Genomic DNA, 19015 nt, shown 5'->3' on the forward strand with positions numbered 1-19015 from the left:
GTCTCAGCCATTTTTGGCATAAGAAGGCATGGCACCGTGACCTTTCTCCCTCCTTCCTTCAGTTTATACGATACACAAACTGGTAACTGATGCCAAGACCTTGTTTTCAATTCATTGATCAGACACACAGATCTCTCCATTACAATCTCAGCCTGAAAACCCTATTAAAACTGTCACACTCCAAGCTTGAGGAATCCAGAGAACTAACAGATATGTGGTCGTAAATAGCTCAGCTGAAGGGAAATCCACATTTCTGCCCGTATGGTTAGCAGCCAAGACTCTAAAGTTTCAGCATATTTCATAACTCATGAAATACAAACAGCACAGCCATAGTATGGACATATTTCCCACCCTCAGTTAATTTGTAGCGTTTTGAACCCAAGCACCCCTAAGCTAGGAGGTAGCAGAGTGGATTTGCCCTCCACACCCCTCTTATGAGAAATAGATATCCGAGACCTATCATATCTATACCCATTTCGAAGCGAATTTCATGTTGGACAATAATCTTCATGTTAGCAGACTGTAAATGGTAGGTATTCAGAAATATGAATACTTATAGGAAACTGTATTTGGGACTTGGTCATAAATGTGGTTACCTCCCAGCCACCACTCCTTAAACTGGATAATTGGTCAGATGGTCTCTGTCAACACCCCTTAGATACCACAGAAAAAGGGAATGCCAGGACTTTTTGACAGCTCTCGTGTGGTGGTGGTGGTAGCTAAAAGAGTTAATTGCTAGTTAGTGACAATCGCTCTCCGGCTGCTGGCACCTAGATTGTGGTCCCGCAAGCTGGAAAATCTTTGTGCAGGGTGCAGCTGAGAGTAGTATGGTTATATACGTGACAGCACAGTTGGCCAGTGCTTTGTCACGACTTGGTGAGAAGGGCAGGGGTCAGGCACCAGGTTCGTCACAGCTCTCACTTCTTTTTTGTTTGAAGGGAAATCTTCCCAATGGGACCAGACAGTAAAAAGTAAGAGGGATTTAAGCATTTCTTACTCTAATCAAAGCTTTAAAAGTGTTTTACTAAAATTTATAGTTTAACGCTACTAACAATGAGGTTTTAATTTTTGCCTCAATGTGAAGCATACAATTTCGCATTTTGTGGTATATAAATCATATATGTTTATTACTATTAATGCAGGGGTAGGTGTTAGGGTTAGGATTGTGGTTGAAATAAAGTCCATTGGGATTTAGGCACCCAGCATCTTTCCCTCAGTCCACAGAGGTTTAGTGACAGTATTGTACCTCCCAATATCAAACCTACTGTGTGTTTTCCAAAGCACTTGTCCTAACTTAAATTGTAACAATTAATTCTTACAAGTTTACTTTAAAAATGAATGTGATAGCTAAAAATGCTGGAAACCTAGGCTTGATGCATTCCTCCTTTCAACAACTCAAAGCCTGTATTAAGGGACCACATATAATTACATAGCAAAGAAAAAATTCAGAGTAGTTATTTTGTTTGTACCAGAAATGAAAGAATTGAGATCTGGTTGAAGTGTTATAAACTGGTTAGTATAATACTCGCGCTGCTCTTCTGTTATCCTCCAGGGGTCCTCAGAGTAACTATCGGAACTGTCCTGTGCTTCTCTTTCAGCTGTGAAGGACTGCTGTGTAGAAAGACAGGTCTGTCAGTGATCAATAAATCAATAGAAAAAGCGCCACACTGTATAACAATAATAAACTATGTGTTAGCAGCAAAACCCAACCCAAAAAAATATATATAAAAAATTAATTTGGCAAAGTGAACAATATCTAATAAGGGCATGCGCATGCGCTGTCAGTGATCAATGCAGCATAAACTTCATGCTGTCTCCAATGTTCATACACTAACATATTAAATAATATACCTCTGAACATGTCTACTTCCAAACATTTTACTATGCACCATCTAAAATAAAGAAAAACTCACTACATGTAAAACTTGAAAATTCAAAAAAAGTCACACAAATGAAATGTCACTTATATATCAAATCGGGAAGATGATTAGGATATTTTTGCCCATGTATCATTCTTTTACATTCAGGATTCAGAGCTGAACACCACAACCACAGAGTACGTATGAAAAACTCTCACCCAGTGACTAATAAAACAAATATGTTGTGATAGGATAGTACAACTATGTCTTTCTGTATGGCCACACATTAACAGCTTAGTTTATTAAAGAAAGAGCAATCTTCAATAGCCAGTTCCCCGAAAGCAAAGAATTAGTACTCATCTTTCCCCAATATGATCATAGTACACAGAAATCTGACTGATATAGGTTGCTGCACTTGGCACATCAATATTTCATTTTAGAACTGCTTTATTAAAAAAGGCTATTATTTGCAATGGACTGTGGTAGGTGCACAAATGGTCTAAGGGTGGTCTGTAAATGTATTAGAAACAGTAATAGAGCAAAATTACATTCTCAATGAAAAAAAAAGTAAACACCCCACCACATAGAAACACCCTTCACTATTTAATTGCGTGGTTTTTTTTTTAATGCTCGTTATTTATTTGCAATGAAGTATATAAAACAAAACATAAAAATTGTGACTGCGGATAGTCACTAGAATAGCGACATGCTATCCTGAAAACAAAACCATTCAAACAGTAAAGACCATTGTTTGTGAATGTTACAGCCAAGGATCAAACAATAGATGGGCTAGGATACACTCAGGATACAGTGGAAAAAAACAGAGGTAACTTACAGGAGCAATCCACACCCTATTCCCAACACAGGATAATTGACATAACCAGTACAAATAGGCAAATAAGAGTTGCCCAGAATCACATACTGCAAAAATCAAGTCTATAAACCATGAAATTCAGTAAGAATATGAATACGCAATAAGGTGAGAGGCTACCCACCCTTCCCATACCTTATCAAATTTACGAAGTTCAAATTTAAATGTGTGGCCTTATAAAGAGGAAGATTCTTATTAATAGTGTTCTTGAATTTGAAAAAAAAAATTTACTTTGATTTTGAAAGGTAATTGGCCCTCATTAAACCAACCTGGATGGAGTTTCTGACACAAGTTCAGATTGCTATAAAATCCGTAGTTTTGTTCCACGTTTTGCTATTTTTGGTATAACAGCCTAAATTTGTTCTTAAATGTGAAAATGTGCCACTAAAAAAATCTAATGTGACAGAATAATATGGTGGCTATGGTTTTTAAACTGGTTATAAAACACTTTTATTTAGGATTGTGTAACCACTTCAATACCAGGCACTATCACCCCCTTCCCGTCCAGGCCAATTTTCAGTTTTCAGCACTGTCGCACTTTGAATGACAACTGCACGGTCGTGCAACACTGTACCTATATGAGTTTTTTATCCTTTTTTTTTTCTCAAAGAAATAGAGCTTTTGTTTGGTGGTATTTAATCACAACTGTTTTTTTTTATTTTTTGCTAAATAAACAAAAAAAAAATAAAAAAAATGTTGAGGCCCAAAAATGTCAGGACAGTACAGATATCCCCCAAATGACCCCTTTTTGGAAAGGAGACACTCCAAGGTATTTACTAAGAGGCATGGAGAGTTTTTTTAAAATGTAAATTTTTTGCCATCATTTTTTATGAAAATGAAGAAACTAATTTTTTTTTTAAATTGATTCATTCAGTGTGGTACAGAGTTACAGACGGGCTGTGATTGGCCCAGTCTGTACCATGTGATCATTGTGACCAATCACAGCTAGCAACACAATTGTACACAATGAATGATATGAATCAAACCCATTCATGGTTTACAATTGTCATGTGATATGTTGTGATTGGTCACAGTGATCAGAAGGTACTAGCAGCGGGCTGTGACCTGTCATCTGCTGTGTGCGGTGGAGACAGCCGGTGACAGACATCATGTAGCAAGAGGGGATGTCATATGACATCCACCCAAAACGACGAAAGTCTAACCCAGCCATCATTTTACAATATGCCGGGCGGGAAGTGGTTAAGTATAATAAAGTTTCTCAGCTAACCTGCATACACTGCATATATATATAACTAAACACTAAAGGGTTGATTTACAATAGGCAAATATACTGTGCACTGCAAGTGCAGTAGCTCTAGATCTGAGGGGAAGCTCTGAAATAAAAGGAGGTTCTGCTGATTTCTCTCATCCAATCACCTGCAAGCAAAAATGCTGTTTGTTTATTTTCCTTGTATGTGATTGTGTCAGAATTACAAAATTACTGATGTTACAACTGTTTCTAAAGAATATAAACAAGTAACAGACATTATCAAAAATAATCTTCCGCTCTTATATGTAGATAAGGATTTGTTTCCAGTGTTGAAAGAAGGTTGCACATGTTCTTGCTGACGAGCACCGACAATGGGTACATTACTTTCACCTAGTCTGTTTTCTTCCAAAGATATCACATCCACCTGGCTGTCATGCACAGGTTCTTATGTTTGTGGGCACAAAACATGCAAATACTGGCGTCTGAAACTGTGCACAAAAACCTTTGACTCTTTATTCACAGGAGAGAGTTTTAAAATCTTACACTACATAAATTGTAATATCACCTATGTAGTATATCTCATTTACTGTACGAGTTGTCCTTTGCAATATGTTGGCTGTACAATACGTCCTTTGAGAATACTTATTGGAGAACACTTTTGTGATTCAAGTGATTTTCAAGCAAAAAGAGATTTCTAGTGTATCTAGGCACTTTAGAGATTTTCATGCTAGACTTACTACTTCTTTTAGATTCTGTAGCATTGGTAAAGTTACTGCCCCCCCTTGAGGTGGGAACAAGAATCGTATATTATTACAGAAAGAGGAACAACGGATACATAGGTTACAAACTAGATCACCTCATGGGTTAAACCTCAGATGGGATTTAGATATGCATCTAGGTTGATATTTATTACCTCCTCTTTTGCCACACTTTCATTTTTCATGAACATTTCTGGTGTTTATTGAGTGATACTCTTACAATCATGGTTGCTGATTCTATATAGTTCTGCTTTTATTATAATTTTTTCATATTGTGTTAGATTTGCAGTTTGTTTTTATTGAACACATGCATTGAGTAGTTGTGATCACTCATCCTTCTGCATTAGATGCAACAGCTGATAGCCATCCCTTATAAATGGCTTTTAAGGGAGTGATAGACTACTGTATAATGGTGTGCTGCACTACAAGTGACAAACTATGAGTAAAGTCTTGTTTGATGGTTGCTTGCATTCTGGAACTATTTTTATGCTGCATCTGAATAAAATTTCTACAAATTTATCTTGTTGCCGATCCTACATGATTTGATTTACTGGTTCAGCTGATGGAAACCGCAGGAGTCGCAAGTCCTTTTGGAAAACATGCTATGAGGGTTGCAGCACCTATTCTTTGTGACATGTGATTGTGTATTCTTTGCAAAGTGAAGCTTTACCTCATTTACTAAGCTCTGGAGCAACTGCACTTGCAGTGCACAGTATATTTGCCTTTATTAAATCAACTCCTAAGCCTTGTTAATAAACAAAACAAGAATAAAAACTAGTACTGTTACCAACACTAGCACTTATAGGTGTTTGTTTCATTACAATCACAAAAGGGTTAAAGCTTGTCACATAGATGGAGTCTGGTACAAATGACTGTAATTCATGACTATAAAGAAGGCATCTCCAGATGCCTGCACATCCTGTCTGATTTCCTGTAGACTGTTCCCAAAGGCCAACAGACTAGGGTGACTCTGATATCAAAGTAGTAACCAGCTCCAATAGCTCCCAGTTCTAGCCAATTATTATTATTATTATACAGTATTTATAAAGCGCCAACAGTTCGCTCAGCGCTGTACATTACAGTTCCTTTCTGGACCTCGCTACTGGTCCATAATTGTCACAGGCAACCTTTATTATCCAACACAGAAGTGCAGGAGGAAGAATGCCAGAGCTAGCAATAATAGGAGCTGGTAGCCGTTTCCATATCAAAGCACCTTGACTTTCTAGGCTACTGAGGAGTGTGTTTTCTATAAAAGCAAGCAGCAGTTTAAAATGTTTATCCAGACCACAGGTTTGCTTAAGCCTGAGTTCAGACATATGCGATGCTGGAAACTGCATGTTATTCACATAGGATCGCACCGCATTCCTAGTCAAATCACATGCGATTCTTTACAGTGCGTTATGAGCCCATTCATTTTGTATGTCTCAGATCGCACTGTACCCACATGAAAAAGGTGCAGGCAGCTTTTTTTTTTTTTTGCCGCACTGGCAATTGCACTGTGTTTTGCAACCTGTTTTTCGGGGGTGACATTAATCATTGACACCTGTATTAGATTGTATGAACAGAGTGCAATTTGGATGCGGTGCGGGAAACGCACAGGATTCACTTTGTTTCTCGCACTGCATGTATGTGATCCTAGGCTTAAAGCTAACCTGTGCAGAGAGGAATATGAGAGCTGCTATTGCTGAAAAAGGATCTGGCTGTCATGCTGATCCAATGGCTTGAACAATTTCTGAGTCACAGACCATGGACACGTATGTAGATTAGAAATATTTATTTATTACAGGTATTTATGTAATGCCAATAATTTACACAGCACTTTACATATTGTATGTTTATATCAGTTCCTGCTCTGAAGAAACTTGTAATCCATCCTACAACCATATGTACACATACTAGGACCAATTCAGACAGAATCTAACAGACCTACTAGCCTGTCTCTGGAATACTGGATGAAATTGGAGTACCTGGAGGAAACCCACACAAGCAGAGGGAGAACATGCAAACTCCATGCAGGAAGTGTCCTGATTTTGGTTCAAACCAAGAGATGCAATGATTAAGTGCTAACCACTAATCCACTGGGCCGACTTGCTTTATATTTTACTGGCATCATCATTTTATCATTTCAGTGAAAGAGACAGTATTAAAGCCAAAGACAGCGAGGCAAATAAAGCCTAAAAAGAGAAAACTATCACAGCCACTACATCTAATAATTAATAAGCTGCAATATATTACATTTTTGGTTTTAGGTTTATTACTGCCAAAATGCCTTACATTAACCCAGGGCAGAAAAGCGTTAGATACCTTGATTCTGCCCTGAAACAAATATATTCCTCATGTAAAAGTGAGCTGTGCTCTGATGCACAGAAAGTTTTCTTCTCACAAAAGATGTGGACTACCTATAATGGTATCGGACAGCAGCTAGAGCAACAGCCAACTTAAAGAGGGAAGACCAGTTATTGTGTTAAGACTTGACCTAAATGATATGCTGCATGAAAAAAATGTTGCCTTCCACCTATTTTTAAAGAGTGACTTATGGCATTTTGATTAGGGTCATATTAAAACCCTGCCTCACATGCAACCAGTCCAAGTAGGTTCGAATTAAGCAGCTACATACCACGTCTGCCCAATTCACTGCCTTGTCCCCTTTTATATGTGGTAGCTGTAAGGAGGTTAGGTTGTGGGAACATTTATTTCTGTAAAGCTCAGTAACAGTTTAGCCCGTTAAGATTAAACACAGGGTAACATAGTTTATATAATTATATATTTGCCTGACAGCTAAATACCATTAGGAAATAAGGGGTAATATAAACCTTAGCGCTCAACTGAAATAACCAAAACTGAGTTTCAGTCAGACAGACATTATAAGAACAATCTCCATTTTTACAGTCCAATTTCCACTTTTCTGGTATGGCAGTTTTGTAGTATGTCTAAACATGACTGAGAAGCACCAGAGCTTTAGACTTGGCCAGATGTCCTCCTGTTTACCCAAAATTACAAGTCTATGAAAGGAAGTTTATATAGGGCCCAATTGTACCTCATTTGGAGGGACTGTCCCAGTTTTGGAAACAAATTCCTCGGTCTGTCTTTCCTCCTTGGCTGTTCCTCTTTTTGGTCTGGTGTATACATTTTTGTGAACAAATGTACTATGTAACTACCATAGGTGTTATACTGCACTAAACTTTACATCCAACCTTAAATTTATTAGACATTACTTACAGTATTTATAATTAAAAGAAACCCTATCACAAGTCTGTCATTTTAAAAATAGCTTATGATAAAAAGTCCATGCGAAGAGTAAGAAGCATTTCTAAATGATCTGTAGATCCAGATGTAGTTGAAATTAGCTGCCCCCAACACTCACACAACTTTTAGCAGTGCCTTTGGTCAGTGAGGTCATCTACCACATTAAGCAATCAACAGAAAGGCTTGGAAGGCAAAAGAGGGTGGAGGCATGTTCAACTTTTATAGGGAAAATCTAACATTTAGATAATGCTACAGCTGCTTATATCCTTGGATCTGTTGATCACCTTATCTAGTTTTCACTATAGTAAACTCTATTTTATCATTGTATACAGAGTTGTAACTGGCCAGGTTTATGAGAGGTTCTCAAAGGCAGAACTGCTGCAAGCCATCATTCAGGGTTGCAGTTACAAAACCAGACAGACATTCTCCAAGCCCTATCTCTTAAATGTTTTAGCATCTATCACCGCAACTTTAATTGCTACAACATACAGTATTTAAACTACATTTCTATTTGAAACTTTTCAGAGCAGAATTCTTACCCCCCCCCACGCCAAGATTTTCTTATTGGCCTGCAGTATAGTGTTTTGTAAAACAAAATGTACGATTACCTACCAAGGTGTCATACTACACTAAACTTTGCATCCAGCCTCCAATTTATTGCATTTGTTATTATGAAAGTCAATATAAAGGAACTGTAGTGGAGATATAAGCACACAAATCATTTTTGGCATTTTAATCAGAAAGTGATACACTACAAAAAGAAAAAACATGAAATATCAGTTGGGCTTTAAACACATCACTTCCAAAATAAACTAAAATCTTCTATCAGAATCAGAACCAAGTATAGTGTTTACTCCCCTACCTGCTGTTTCTAATATTAATTTTCATACCCCAGTACAGATGCCGTTTCAGTGGTAAAGCAAGATCACAGATCTAATTTAAAGGCTGCTTCATACCTCTAAGCTAAAATACATGTATTTTAATTTGAGTTTAAGGGGTGTATTTAGATGGGTAAGTGCTTGCAAAATAGAATACTACAAGGTTATGTTCTCTCTAGGTTGGACATTCTTGATTCAGGTGAATAGTCTGAATAAGGAAAACTCTACATTATGGCCACTAGATGGATATGGCAATCATAGTAAATAAGTATTTTATTTAATAGGATCATCAGCTATATTTATTGGCCATAATGCAGCATTTTCGTAATATAATATTTGATTTTGCTGGTATTTACACAGAACCAATGTGCATGCAGTTTCAGAGGATGAACAGCTCTGCAAATGTTTTATGAATTCAACTCTAAGTGTGTTTTATTGTTTTGTTTTGGTGTGCTTTGCTTGCATTTAAACACACAGGTAATTAAAAGCAACAACAACACTTAATTTGTATGCCTAATGCAAAGGGCACCACCCTCCTTTGACAATATAGGGTCAAACAGTCCACTTGAAAGAACATAACCCACACCAAGAACTGTTGTAAGAAAAAAAAGAGCTTTATTATTACATTCACCACAAGGCATTTAAAATACTTTGTTACTTGGTAACAACATTTGGAGACACAGTAATACCGCATCTTTCTTATATAAATACGTAATAAAATTGTTATTTCCTCACTTTACATGCAGACATTTACAGTAACAATAATAAAACTTATCACATGCCTGGCAATTTAAACCAGGCTATTTCAGCTTTATATATAAATATCAAGCCTCCATCCCGATCCCTATTGGTCAGTGAGGGCAACCATCATATGAAAAATCCAACATTAAAGAATGCAAGACATAAGGGGGCAGGACCATTTTCAACTTTTATAGGAATAAATCTAAGACTTAGATAAAACTTATGCTGCTTATATCTTTGGATTTATTGATCATCTAGACATGCACTTTTCACCACCATATTCTCATTTTGAAATGCCCAAGTTTATGACAGTTCTTATAGTCAGGACTACTGCAAGCCATCCTTCATGGCTGCATTTACAAGATGTTCTTCGTCCTTCACATCTGTTATCTCACCTTTAATTCCCACACTGTATTTCATCTGCATTTCCATTTGAAACGCTTCTGAACAGTTTTTTTTTTTTTTGCCTGGATGTTCTGGCACTCACAGTAATAATCTTCATTAAATGTACAAAATATTGTAAAGTGCTTTGTTTAGTATATGCTATAGCCACTGTATGTTGCTAGACATATGTAGAAGTCATTGAAAAGCTTCTAAAGCTGACTGTCTTGCCATACCACTACCCAAGACAGTAAAATATCACTACATAAGAGTGTCAGCTTGACAGCACAATGCAGTCGAAGCGTCACAGAAAATGTACACCTCCATAGTTTAAGCCCGAAATTACAAATTTTTTATTGGCTCATATGTTTCAGGGATTTTTTCTTTTACCAGCACTGCAATATCAAAACAGTCAATATGCAGATTTATGATACAAAATATATTCAACATTCACTGCACAAATGATAGTGAGTGATTTTAATCAACCAAATCTTTAAAAATGACCACATTTATATAGATGGCTATTAATTCATAAGGACATAATGATTAGATAGATGGATAGATAGACAGATAGATAGATAGATAGATAGATAGATAGATAGATAGATAGATAGATAGATAGATAGATAGATAGATAGATAAAGATAACCCACTGACCATAAATATTAAATATGTTAAAGGTGAATGTTAAAACATAAAATGGCATTGTAAAAGGTTTTTTTTACATGTTAAAATGAGCTGAGTAGCATTATAATATTTGGTGCATTAGTAATTAATATGCTCTTTCGTATAAATATCAAAAGAAAATGTATACAAAATCTATTATGGAACTATCTTTGCATAGCTAACTTAGAAGAAAGACAAAGAAAAAAAAACATCGATATTTCTGCAGCTGTCTCTCTTTTATGGTTATGGCATGCACATAGGAAATATTGCACAGTATAAGATTTCAATATGTAAAAAAAAAACTTTAGCTTCTTGTCTGCTTTATTGGTGTACCATGTGTTCTGCAGATGTCTGATATAGTTAAACATGATAACGATAGCAGGCAGAGGTGATGGATGCTCTGCTAGTCACTGGTACAAGCCTATAGAACATGTCAGCCTTTGCAGCTGCAATTTAAACATTGTGCCATCTCTCTCCACAATCTTATTCCAAGGTTTACATTCTACAGCGAGCAGTAATTATTTATAACGGTGGATTCCTGGAAAACTAAAGCAAAAAAACCCAGGTGCTGCTGTCTTTATCACAGCAAACTGTAGAGACAGTAGAGAACCCTTATGAAATACATACGTGCATTGTAAACTGCATTGCTTTAGCATGTTTTTCATTTTGAATTTGCTTACTGCCTGAAATGTCCTTACCCGGCTGAGAGAAGGCTGCAAAGGTGCAGGCTGGTTTCCATAGTTCAGCGGCAACTGTCCATCCTGCTGAAGTAGTGCAGGGTGTCTAGTCTCATATGCTGCTGCAGAGAGGGAATAATAAAGAAGAATCGGTCATGTGACTCACAGGCTGCTGTTGCATGGTTACAAGCTGCAAGTGGTAATTAACTGAATTTAAAGCAATACAAGGCTGCTAAAAGTCACTTAACCAGTTCACTGCTGAGAATGGTATATTCTTTCATAATAAAATCATAATGTGCAATAGATTTCTTGACAGTAAAGATTGTTTTTACTCTAATTTGTACTAACAAAAAATTCAGCCTATCTGAACCTTTTTAACCCAGATGAACCCTTGACATTATTTTTAGATGTCAAAGAACCCTTGATAAAATCAATTAATTGGAGAAAATGAGAAGAATGCCCCTTATATTGGTGGCCAGTGGAAGGAATTCCTCCCTCCTCCCCCTTACGGTGGTGGTCACACACAATGCCACCCTTACCAAAAGCTACAAAGATCACAAGATGGCATTGGGCATGGAACTATCAGGCAACATCAGATGGGAGGTCAATCTGAAACCTCAGCAAACTCTGGAGGAACCCTAAGTTCCAGAGCCCTAGGTGAGAATGGCTGAAATATTCTCTGTGTTAGATCCACTGTTATCTGCAGATGTAAATACTTCAGTTATATATTCATAAACACATTTGTATATACGACCAGCATTTGCACTTGAATCTGTCTTCATATTAGCTTCCTGCACAATGGCACAGTGATTGGTAGAAGAAGCGCAACAAACCTCAGCCAATAAGGGCTCTAAGGTTTTGCACAGTTCTTTTTAGCCTAAAGCTGGCCATATACTACTGTATTTTCAAGTAAACATTTGTACAAAAATTATCATCAGTACATTAAACAACATAACAGATGTCCCATCTGCCAAGCAATGAACTACACAGTGCTGCTGCAGTGACAGACTGGACTTGTAGTTTAATAAATCACAGAACTCTGTGAATGAATGACATGGCTTTGTGGGCAGAGCACAGCTGCACTGGTTTTGCATTGTGGCAGAGGGTGCAGGGAAAGAATCCAGTGTTGCGGGGCTGCTGCATTAGTAATATATGAAGTTGTTAGTGAGTTTAATTTAGGCATAGATGGATCGAAATTCAGCCGGGTCAGCAGGGATTCATTTTCTTTTGTTTACCCGCTACTGGTTGAATGAAAGAAAATGAATCATGTATGGCCTTGCAATATCCTTTACCAACTGGTTTTGGAGTGAATCCACTTTCAAGAATGAAAATCACATTCACTGTTAGAAATAAGTTGGCACAAGAAAAATTTCTCATCCCGCTCCTTAGAATTTACTCAGCCCCGTGGTCGAAAATGAAAATTAATTTCACCAACTAGCCATTAGAAAAATGTATGAATATTCTTAAAGCAAAAATTAATTTACCAAAATTCTGCTAGTGTATGGCTAGCATTACATTGCACATACTTAAAGGATGGTAGAGCAAAAGGATAACCAATGTGCTCTGGGTATTAGCAGTTATGCCTTAATAATGCAGTACACTAAATTGGCAATACAGTGGCAGTATCATAGACTTAAAATTCTAACACTAAAAATACTTGCTAGCAAGTAAAAATAGGCTTCCCAGCTGCCAGACACTTCACCTGGCTATGTAGTGGATAGATAAAAGCAGCCTCACTTCAGTCCATCAAGACCATGTTCCCTGCACCTTTGCCCCACCCCTGGGCTTAATCATGGAGTGGCGAAATGCGCTGGTAGCGGGGCTTTCATGGACTGAGCTGAGGCTGCTTTTATCTATCTGAGGCAGTTTTCATCTATCTGCTTTTATCTATCTAGGTGATCTAGTAAATGTTATCTTGCCGGTTCAGGAAAAAATTAGTATATGACTGGGAGAAAGGGTGGTACACCAATAGAAATGTAATTGTTACACTTTATAGCGCACCTGCTGGCTTAAAAAACTACAAAATACACTATATTTATCCAAATTTTTTTGTTATCCTTAACCTCAATGAATAAACAAAATATACATAAACTCAGTATACATTCGCTTTAACCACTTGATGTCCACCCACAGTACATTCACTGCGAGTGGGCAGCAGCTACAAGCTAGGAGACATATTGGTGTGTCAACCAACACATATGGAATGGTGCCCCCCCCTTAGGTTGAGCATGAGCGTGATTCCATGACTTCTGTGTCCAGTGAACACAGCACTCAGGGTATCATGTGATTACTATGACCAATCATAGCAATCACATGATTACATGTAAGCAAAACTGTCATTAATTACTTCCATTCATGACAGCTTGCTTACTATTGTGATGCTGTGATTGGCCCACAGCTATCACATGGTACCTGGCTCCCTGGCACCCAAAAGCAAACAGGCTGCCATGATGAAAGCCAGTCACAACAGTAAATTCTATTGATTATAACTGTTATATAGCAAAACATTTTTTAAAAAACCCAGTGGTGACTAAAAACCACCAAAAGAAAGTTCTATTCTTATGAAAAAATAATATAAATTTCATTTACGTACAGTGTTACATGACTGAGAAATTGCCAGTTAAAGGAGCACAGTGCTGAACAGCAAAAAACAAAATTACCTGGTCATGAAGGGGGTAAAACATTCTGGATAGCAAGTGTTTAAAGTTTTATTACCCATATCTCCTGTCTAACCAATAGTTTTTAAGGAGGCACTGTATCTTTGGAATCAGTTGAATCCACTGTGCAGGACCACAACATTTGGGAATGGCAACATCAGAATCACAATGCTTTGAATCTATTAATTCAATAAACCAATGTAAGGACCATAACAGAATTTTTTATAAGTCAGGTTACATGAGAATTAGAGATCAACAAAGTGAAGTTAAGGTCCTGTTACTATTTGGCTATAAAGGGTAGTTTATTGGAGTTCACAGATAGGTTCATTGCTGAGTATATATATGAAATAACCCCATTTTGTAGAGGGATACACTGTATATAAGCATATGATCATAAATGATGAAGGATTTAGTTCTGCATGGTCTAAGGGATTGGAATACATGTGGTGTGTGGTACATTTCACTGAATGAAGGGTTATACAGTATTTAGAACTAAACTGAGAATGGAAAATAACTATTCCTCCTCCATCTGAGAAATGTTGGAGGGTCAGTAAGTAGTTGTTAGCCATCACAAAAGATTTTGACTTACCAGTAAATCCATTTCTTAGAGTATAGTACAAGATCTTTAGTCTTTAACCATGGGTTATATGAAGCTACCTCCAGGTAGTTGGACAACCCAAGAAAAGGATTTTACTGGCACATCAAAGTCCTATTTTCTTAGTCGTTCAGTACAAGCACAGGATCTTTAGTCTTTAACCATGGGGTGTCCATTTGAAGTCCAACTGAGGGATGGGCAACACAGCAAACACAAACAGGCCCATTTAAAAAAACAGGTTAAGAAGTGTTATGACAAACTCAGAAAGCAGCAGGTACCACCTTATGCCCAAAACTTGCATCAAAAAAGGACTGAACATCTACCTGGTAAAACTTAACAAACGTGGAAGCAGATACCCGATGCTTGAAAGTCCATGAAGCACTTCAAGATCTGGTAGTGTGATTTAACAGGGAAAGGGGAGCACTCTATCCTTTAGACCATAGGTCTCCAAACTTTGTAACCACTTGCTTACTGGGCACTTATACCCCCTTCGTGCCCAGGCCAATTTTCAGCTTTCAGGAATGTCATGCAATATTGCACCCATTTGAAAGTTTTTTATAATTTTTTTCACACAAACAAAGCTGTCTTTTTGGTGGTATTTAATCACCACTGTTTTATTTTTTGAACTATAAACAGAAAAAAAGCAGAAAATATGAAAAAAAGTCTCTTTGTTTCTATTATAAAATTTTCCAAACAGGTCATTTTTTTCCTTCACTGATGCGCGTTGATGACGCTGCACTGACAGGCGGCACTAATGAGGTGGCAGGTAGAACTGATGGGCACTGATATGCAGCAATGATGGGCACTGATAGGCTGCACTGATGGGCGGAACTGACTGACGACAGACTGGTGGCACTGATGGGCAGCACTGATGGGTGGCACTGCTGGGCACAGGTGGGCAGCACTGCTGGATGGCACTGATCATCAGTGCCCTGATAATCAGTGCCGATCTGTTCTCTGACAATTGCTGGTTATCAGCAGTACTTTTGAAAGTGCAGCCAATAACCGGCAACTGTATTTACCTGGTGATCTGCTGTGTCATTGGACACAGCTGATCACATGGTAAAAGGTCACTGTGATTGGCCTTTTACCACATTACGTGATCAGGAGATCATCGAATGGCTGCTGGGGGCACATGGGAGGGCGCGTTCTGGGAGGACGTCATATGACGCCCTCCCAGAACTGAACAACCACGCTGTAGCCATTATTTGGCTATAGCGCGGTTGCCAAGTGATTAAACGGGCCAAGTTTACTGTTCTTCAGCCTTTAGGGGGGCCACAGTGCATTGCCTGCAGAAATAGAAAATGTCCTGAAATCAAAAGAGTAAACAATGTCCCAAGTTTGGTATTGGGGAAGGAATTGTGCCCTACTGTTGGTATCAGTGGAAATAACAATGCCTCATCGTTAGTGTCAGTGGAAAGAATAGTGCCTTTTTCTTGGTGTTAGTGGGAGGAATAGTGCCCCAAGGGTTGGATAAATGCAAGCAAAGGGACGCATCTGGCCACCGGGTCACAGTTTTGAGACTTCTGCTTTTGCCCATAGGCTTGAATGGTGAGTTGCGTAATCCACCTAACAATGGGGAAGCAAAAAAGCAGGGAGCCCCCTGCAGGAACAGTTGGGTAGTACATAGAGGTAATCTGATTGACTAAAAGAGATTCTAGCCACTAGGTAAATTTCCACAGTTTGTAGCACGCCAAGATAAAGATAAAAGATAAATAGATAAAAAAAGATAAAATTCCTTGGAAAGCTTTGGAGTGGAACATAAGGAGGCAAGGACAATATCTTGGTTGAACTGGAACAAAAAAAACAATTGATGGAAAAAAAGAGCTTAAAAGGATAAGTTTACCTTTCGTAACATGTTACAGTAATACCTCAGTTTACGAATTTAATTCGTTCTGCGGGACATTTCATATAGCGAAAAATTTGTAAACCATAATGCCGTGTCCCATAGGAATGCACGGAAAACCAATTAATCCGTTCCAGAGGTCAGAAAAAAAGTAAACGCTACTAAAATACAGCATTAGTTATTTTATCATACGGTATTTTGCAGTATTTTAGTAGTGACAGCCATGTGTTAATGTATCAGCTGTTTCCCCACTGATAGCTGAATGTAAAAGAATTGCAGGCAATTAAACAAATAATTTAAAAAACGGTGTGGGGTCCCCCTTGCCATCCATATCAAGCCCATCGGGTCTGGTATGGATTTTGAGGGGAACTCCCACGCCAAAATTTTAAAAAAAATTACGTGGGAGTCCCCCCAAAATCCATACCAGACCCTTATCCAAGCATGCAGCCCGGCAGGTCAGGAAAGGGGGGGGGCCAGGTCACATGCCCTCAACATGGGGGGGTGCTTTGGGGCAGAGGGGCTCTCCCCCAAAGCACCTTGTCCCCATGTTGATGGGGACAAAGGCCTCTTTCCCCACAACCCTGGCCAGTGGTTGTGGGGGTCTGCAGGCAGGGGGCTTATCATAATCTTGAAGCCTTTAACAAGGGGGCCCACAGATCCAGCCCCCCTCCCCCATGTAAATGAGTAGGGGTACATGGTACCCCTACTCATTCACAAAAAACAAAAAGTGTAGTGTGAAAAAAGACAGGACACGGTCTTTGACAAGTCCTTTATTAAAAGGAAAAACTAAAAGAATGCCCCCCTGCAGTAGATCCAACGTCAATCACAATGCCCATCGTCACTGCCGCTGCGGCCACCACCGACCCAAAAGAAGAATTTTAAAAAAGGCTGCGCTCCCGACGATGGCTTCCAGCCTTCTGCCTGCTCCGGTGGTTTGACAGTTCTTAAATATGTAAGGGGTAGGGCCACCTGGGGACATCATGCGTGTGACCCCACCCCATGTGACATCAATGATGTCACATGGGGTGGGGCAGCTCAACTTGCCAACCAGCAAGTAAACAAACTGAATTAACCTAACAGTATGCGTTAAAACAGGGGTTTTGTTAGCACACATTTGTAAATACATGTGTAAGCCACAGTGACTTATGCATGTATTTGCAAATGTGTGCTAAGTAAACCCTTGTTTTTAACGCATGCTGTTAGAAAGGTTAATTTGGTTTGTTCGCAGGTTGGTTGGCAAGCTGAGCCAGGAATTTTTCTCTTTTGTTGTTTGACATGCGTTGCCCTTTCATGTGATCCTAGCTGTGAAGGCCAGTTATAGACTGGGGCAGTGGACATTTTTTTACTGTTGAATTGTTGGTGAGGGGGCGCACTGGACACCTTAGCTGCCACTGTGTTACATGCTGGGTGTCCAGTGTGCTCCTGTACCTTTAAGGAGGGGTGGGCTCCCTCAAGCCCAACTGCCCTTGGTCTATCCAATAATTACATGCGCTTCTACTTTGGGGGCTCTCAAAATTTGTAGAGTTAGGACTACAGAATATCAGGGTGCCGTGAGGAGGCTCTGTGGCTTATGCATGTATTTGCAAATGTGTGCTAACTAAACCCCTGTTTTTAACGCATACTATTAAGACAGGTTAATTCTGTTTGTTTGCAGGCTGGTTGGCAAGTTGAGCCAGGAATTTTTCTCTTTTGTTGTTTGTCAATTTCTAATACAATGGTTTTCACATCTGATCTTTAATTTTGTGTACAAAGCTCTTTGCACAACCCAGTTAGGTGTTGCTAAGTGGGGAAACATTTAACACTGGTAGCACAGAGGCAACTGGAGCTGTTTTGATAAGACCATCCACTAATTGTAGATTTAGTACAGCAAAACGATTCTTGCTTAGTATAGTGGTACCTTTTTTTTACAATGAAGAATTCAGCTTGCATACTAGCTGATAGAAGGTTTACAGTCACTGGCAGACAACCAAGCACAGGAATAGGGTCTCAAAGGTAACCAACCAGTTTCAGAGTAGGCTGCAGTAAGTGGTTAATTTGCAAAATACTTCTTGCAGATTTCCTCGAGCAGTGTAGATACAGCAGATTCTGTAGTAAGCATTAGGATAATAGAATAGTAGTTTTACCTAGAATGGAAGCATCATATTTGCCTATACTTCGGACAGTAATCCAGGGGCAGTAAATTCACAAAACTGTTTAGCAGTAGAAGCACAGCAGATTTGTTCCAACACTTCCCATTTTCTTGCATCAATGACAACATGCATTATTTGCAGGGCAGCAGCATAGTTTGCAGTGTGCTCAACTGAACCTGAAGCAGTACTTATTCTGAGTATGTGATGCTTTGCATTGCAGTTTAGATGTATCTTTCGCTGTACCTTTGTATTGGACCCAAATATGTACCTTATAAGATACAGATTCTGAATTCACAGCCTGTATGGTACCAGTATTCCTGTGACTGAGGGTTTCTGCCAGAGACAAAGCAGTTTCATTCCAGCTTGGAACCATATTAGCCTTGTTTTGCTAGAGATAGATCTTTCTCTAATGCAGGCAGACTTTGTTTTTTCTACAAGTTGGTCTCTTATTTTATCTGTTAACCTGACCATGAACGATTATATTTTCAAATGAACGTTCAT

At 38.6% G+C, this 19015-nt stretch overlaps 1 protein-coding gene across 3 annotated transcripts in view; it reads right to left on the reverse strand.

The window, feature by feature from the left end:
• Window positions 1–19015, reverse strand: part of REPS2 (RALBP1 associated Eps domain containing 2) — a 208009-nt gene that overhangs the window by 100423 nt on the left and 88571 nt on the right. For 2 of the 3 annotated variants that reach the window (XM_089676566.1, XM_089676564.1), the window contains exons 5-6: window positions 11309–11409; window positions 1470–1611 (exon numbers count right to left, since the gene is read on the reverse strand). In XM_089676566.1, the coding sequence (XP_089532692.1) occupies window positions 1470–1611; window positions 11309–11409 (243 nt within the window). The remainder of the gene's footprint in view (window positions 1–1469; window positions 1612–11308; window positions 11410–19015) is intronic. The other variant, XM_089676565.1, reaches the window with a different exon arrangement.

The sequence above is a fragment of the Staurois parvus genome, unplaced genomic scaffold (assembly GCF_062004578.1).
Source record: "Staurois parvus isolate SC_StPar_1 unplaced genomic scaffold, SC_StPar_1.0 ptg000172l, whole genome shotgun sequence".
NCBI lineage: Eukaryota > Metazoa > Chordata > Amphibia > Anura > Ranidae > Staurois > Staurois parvus.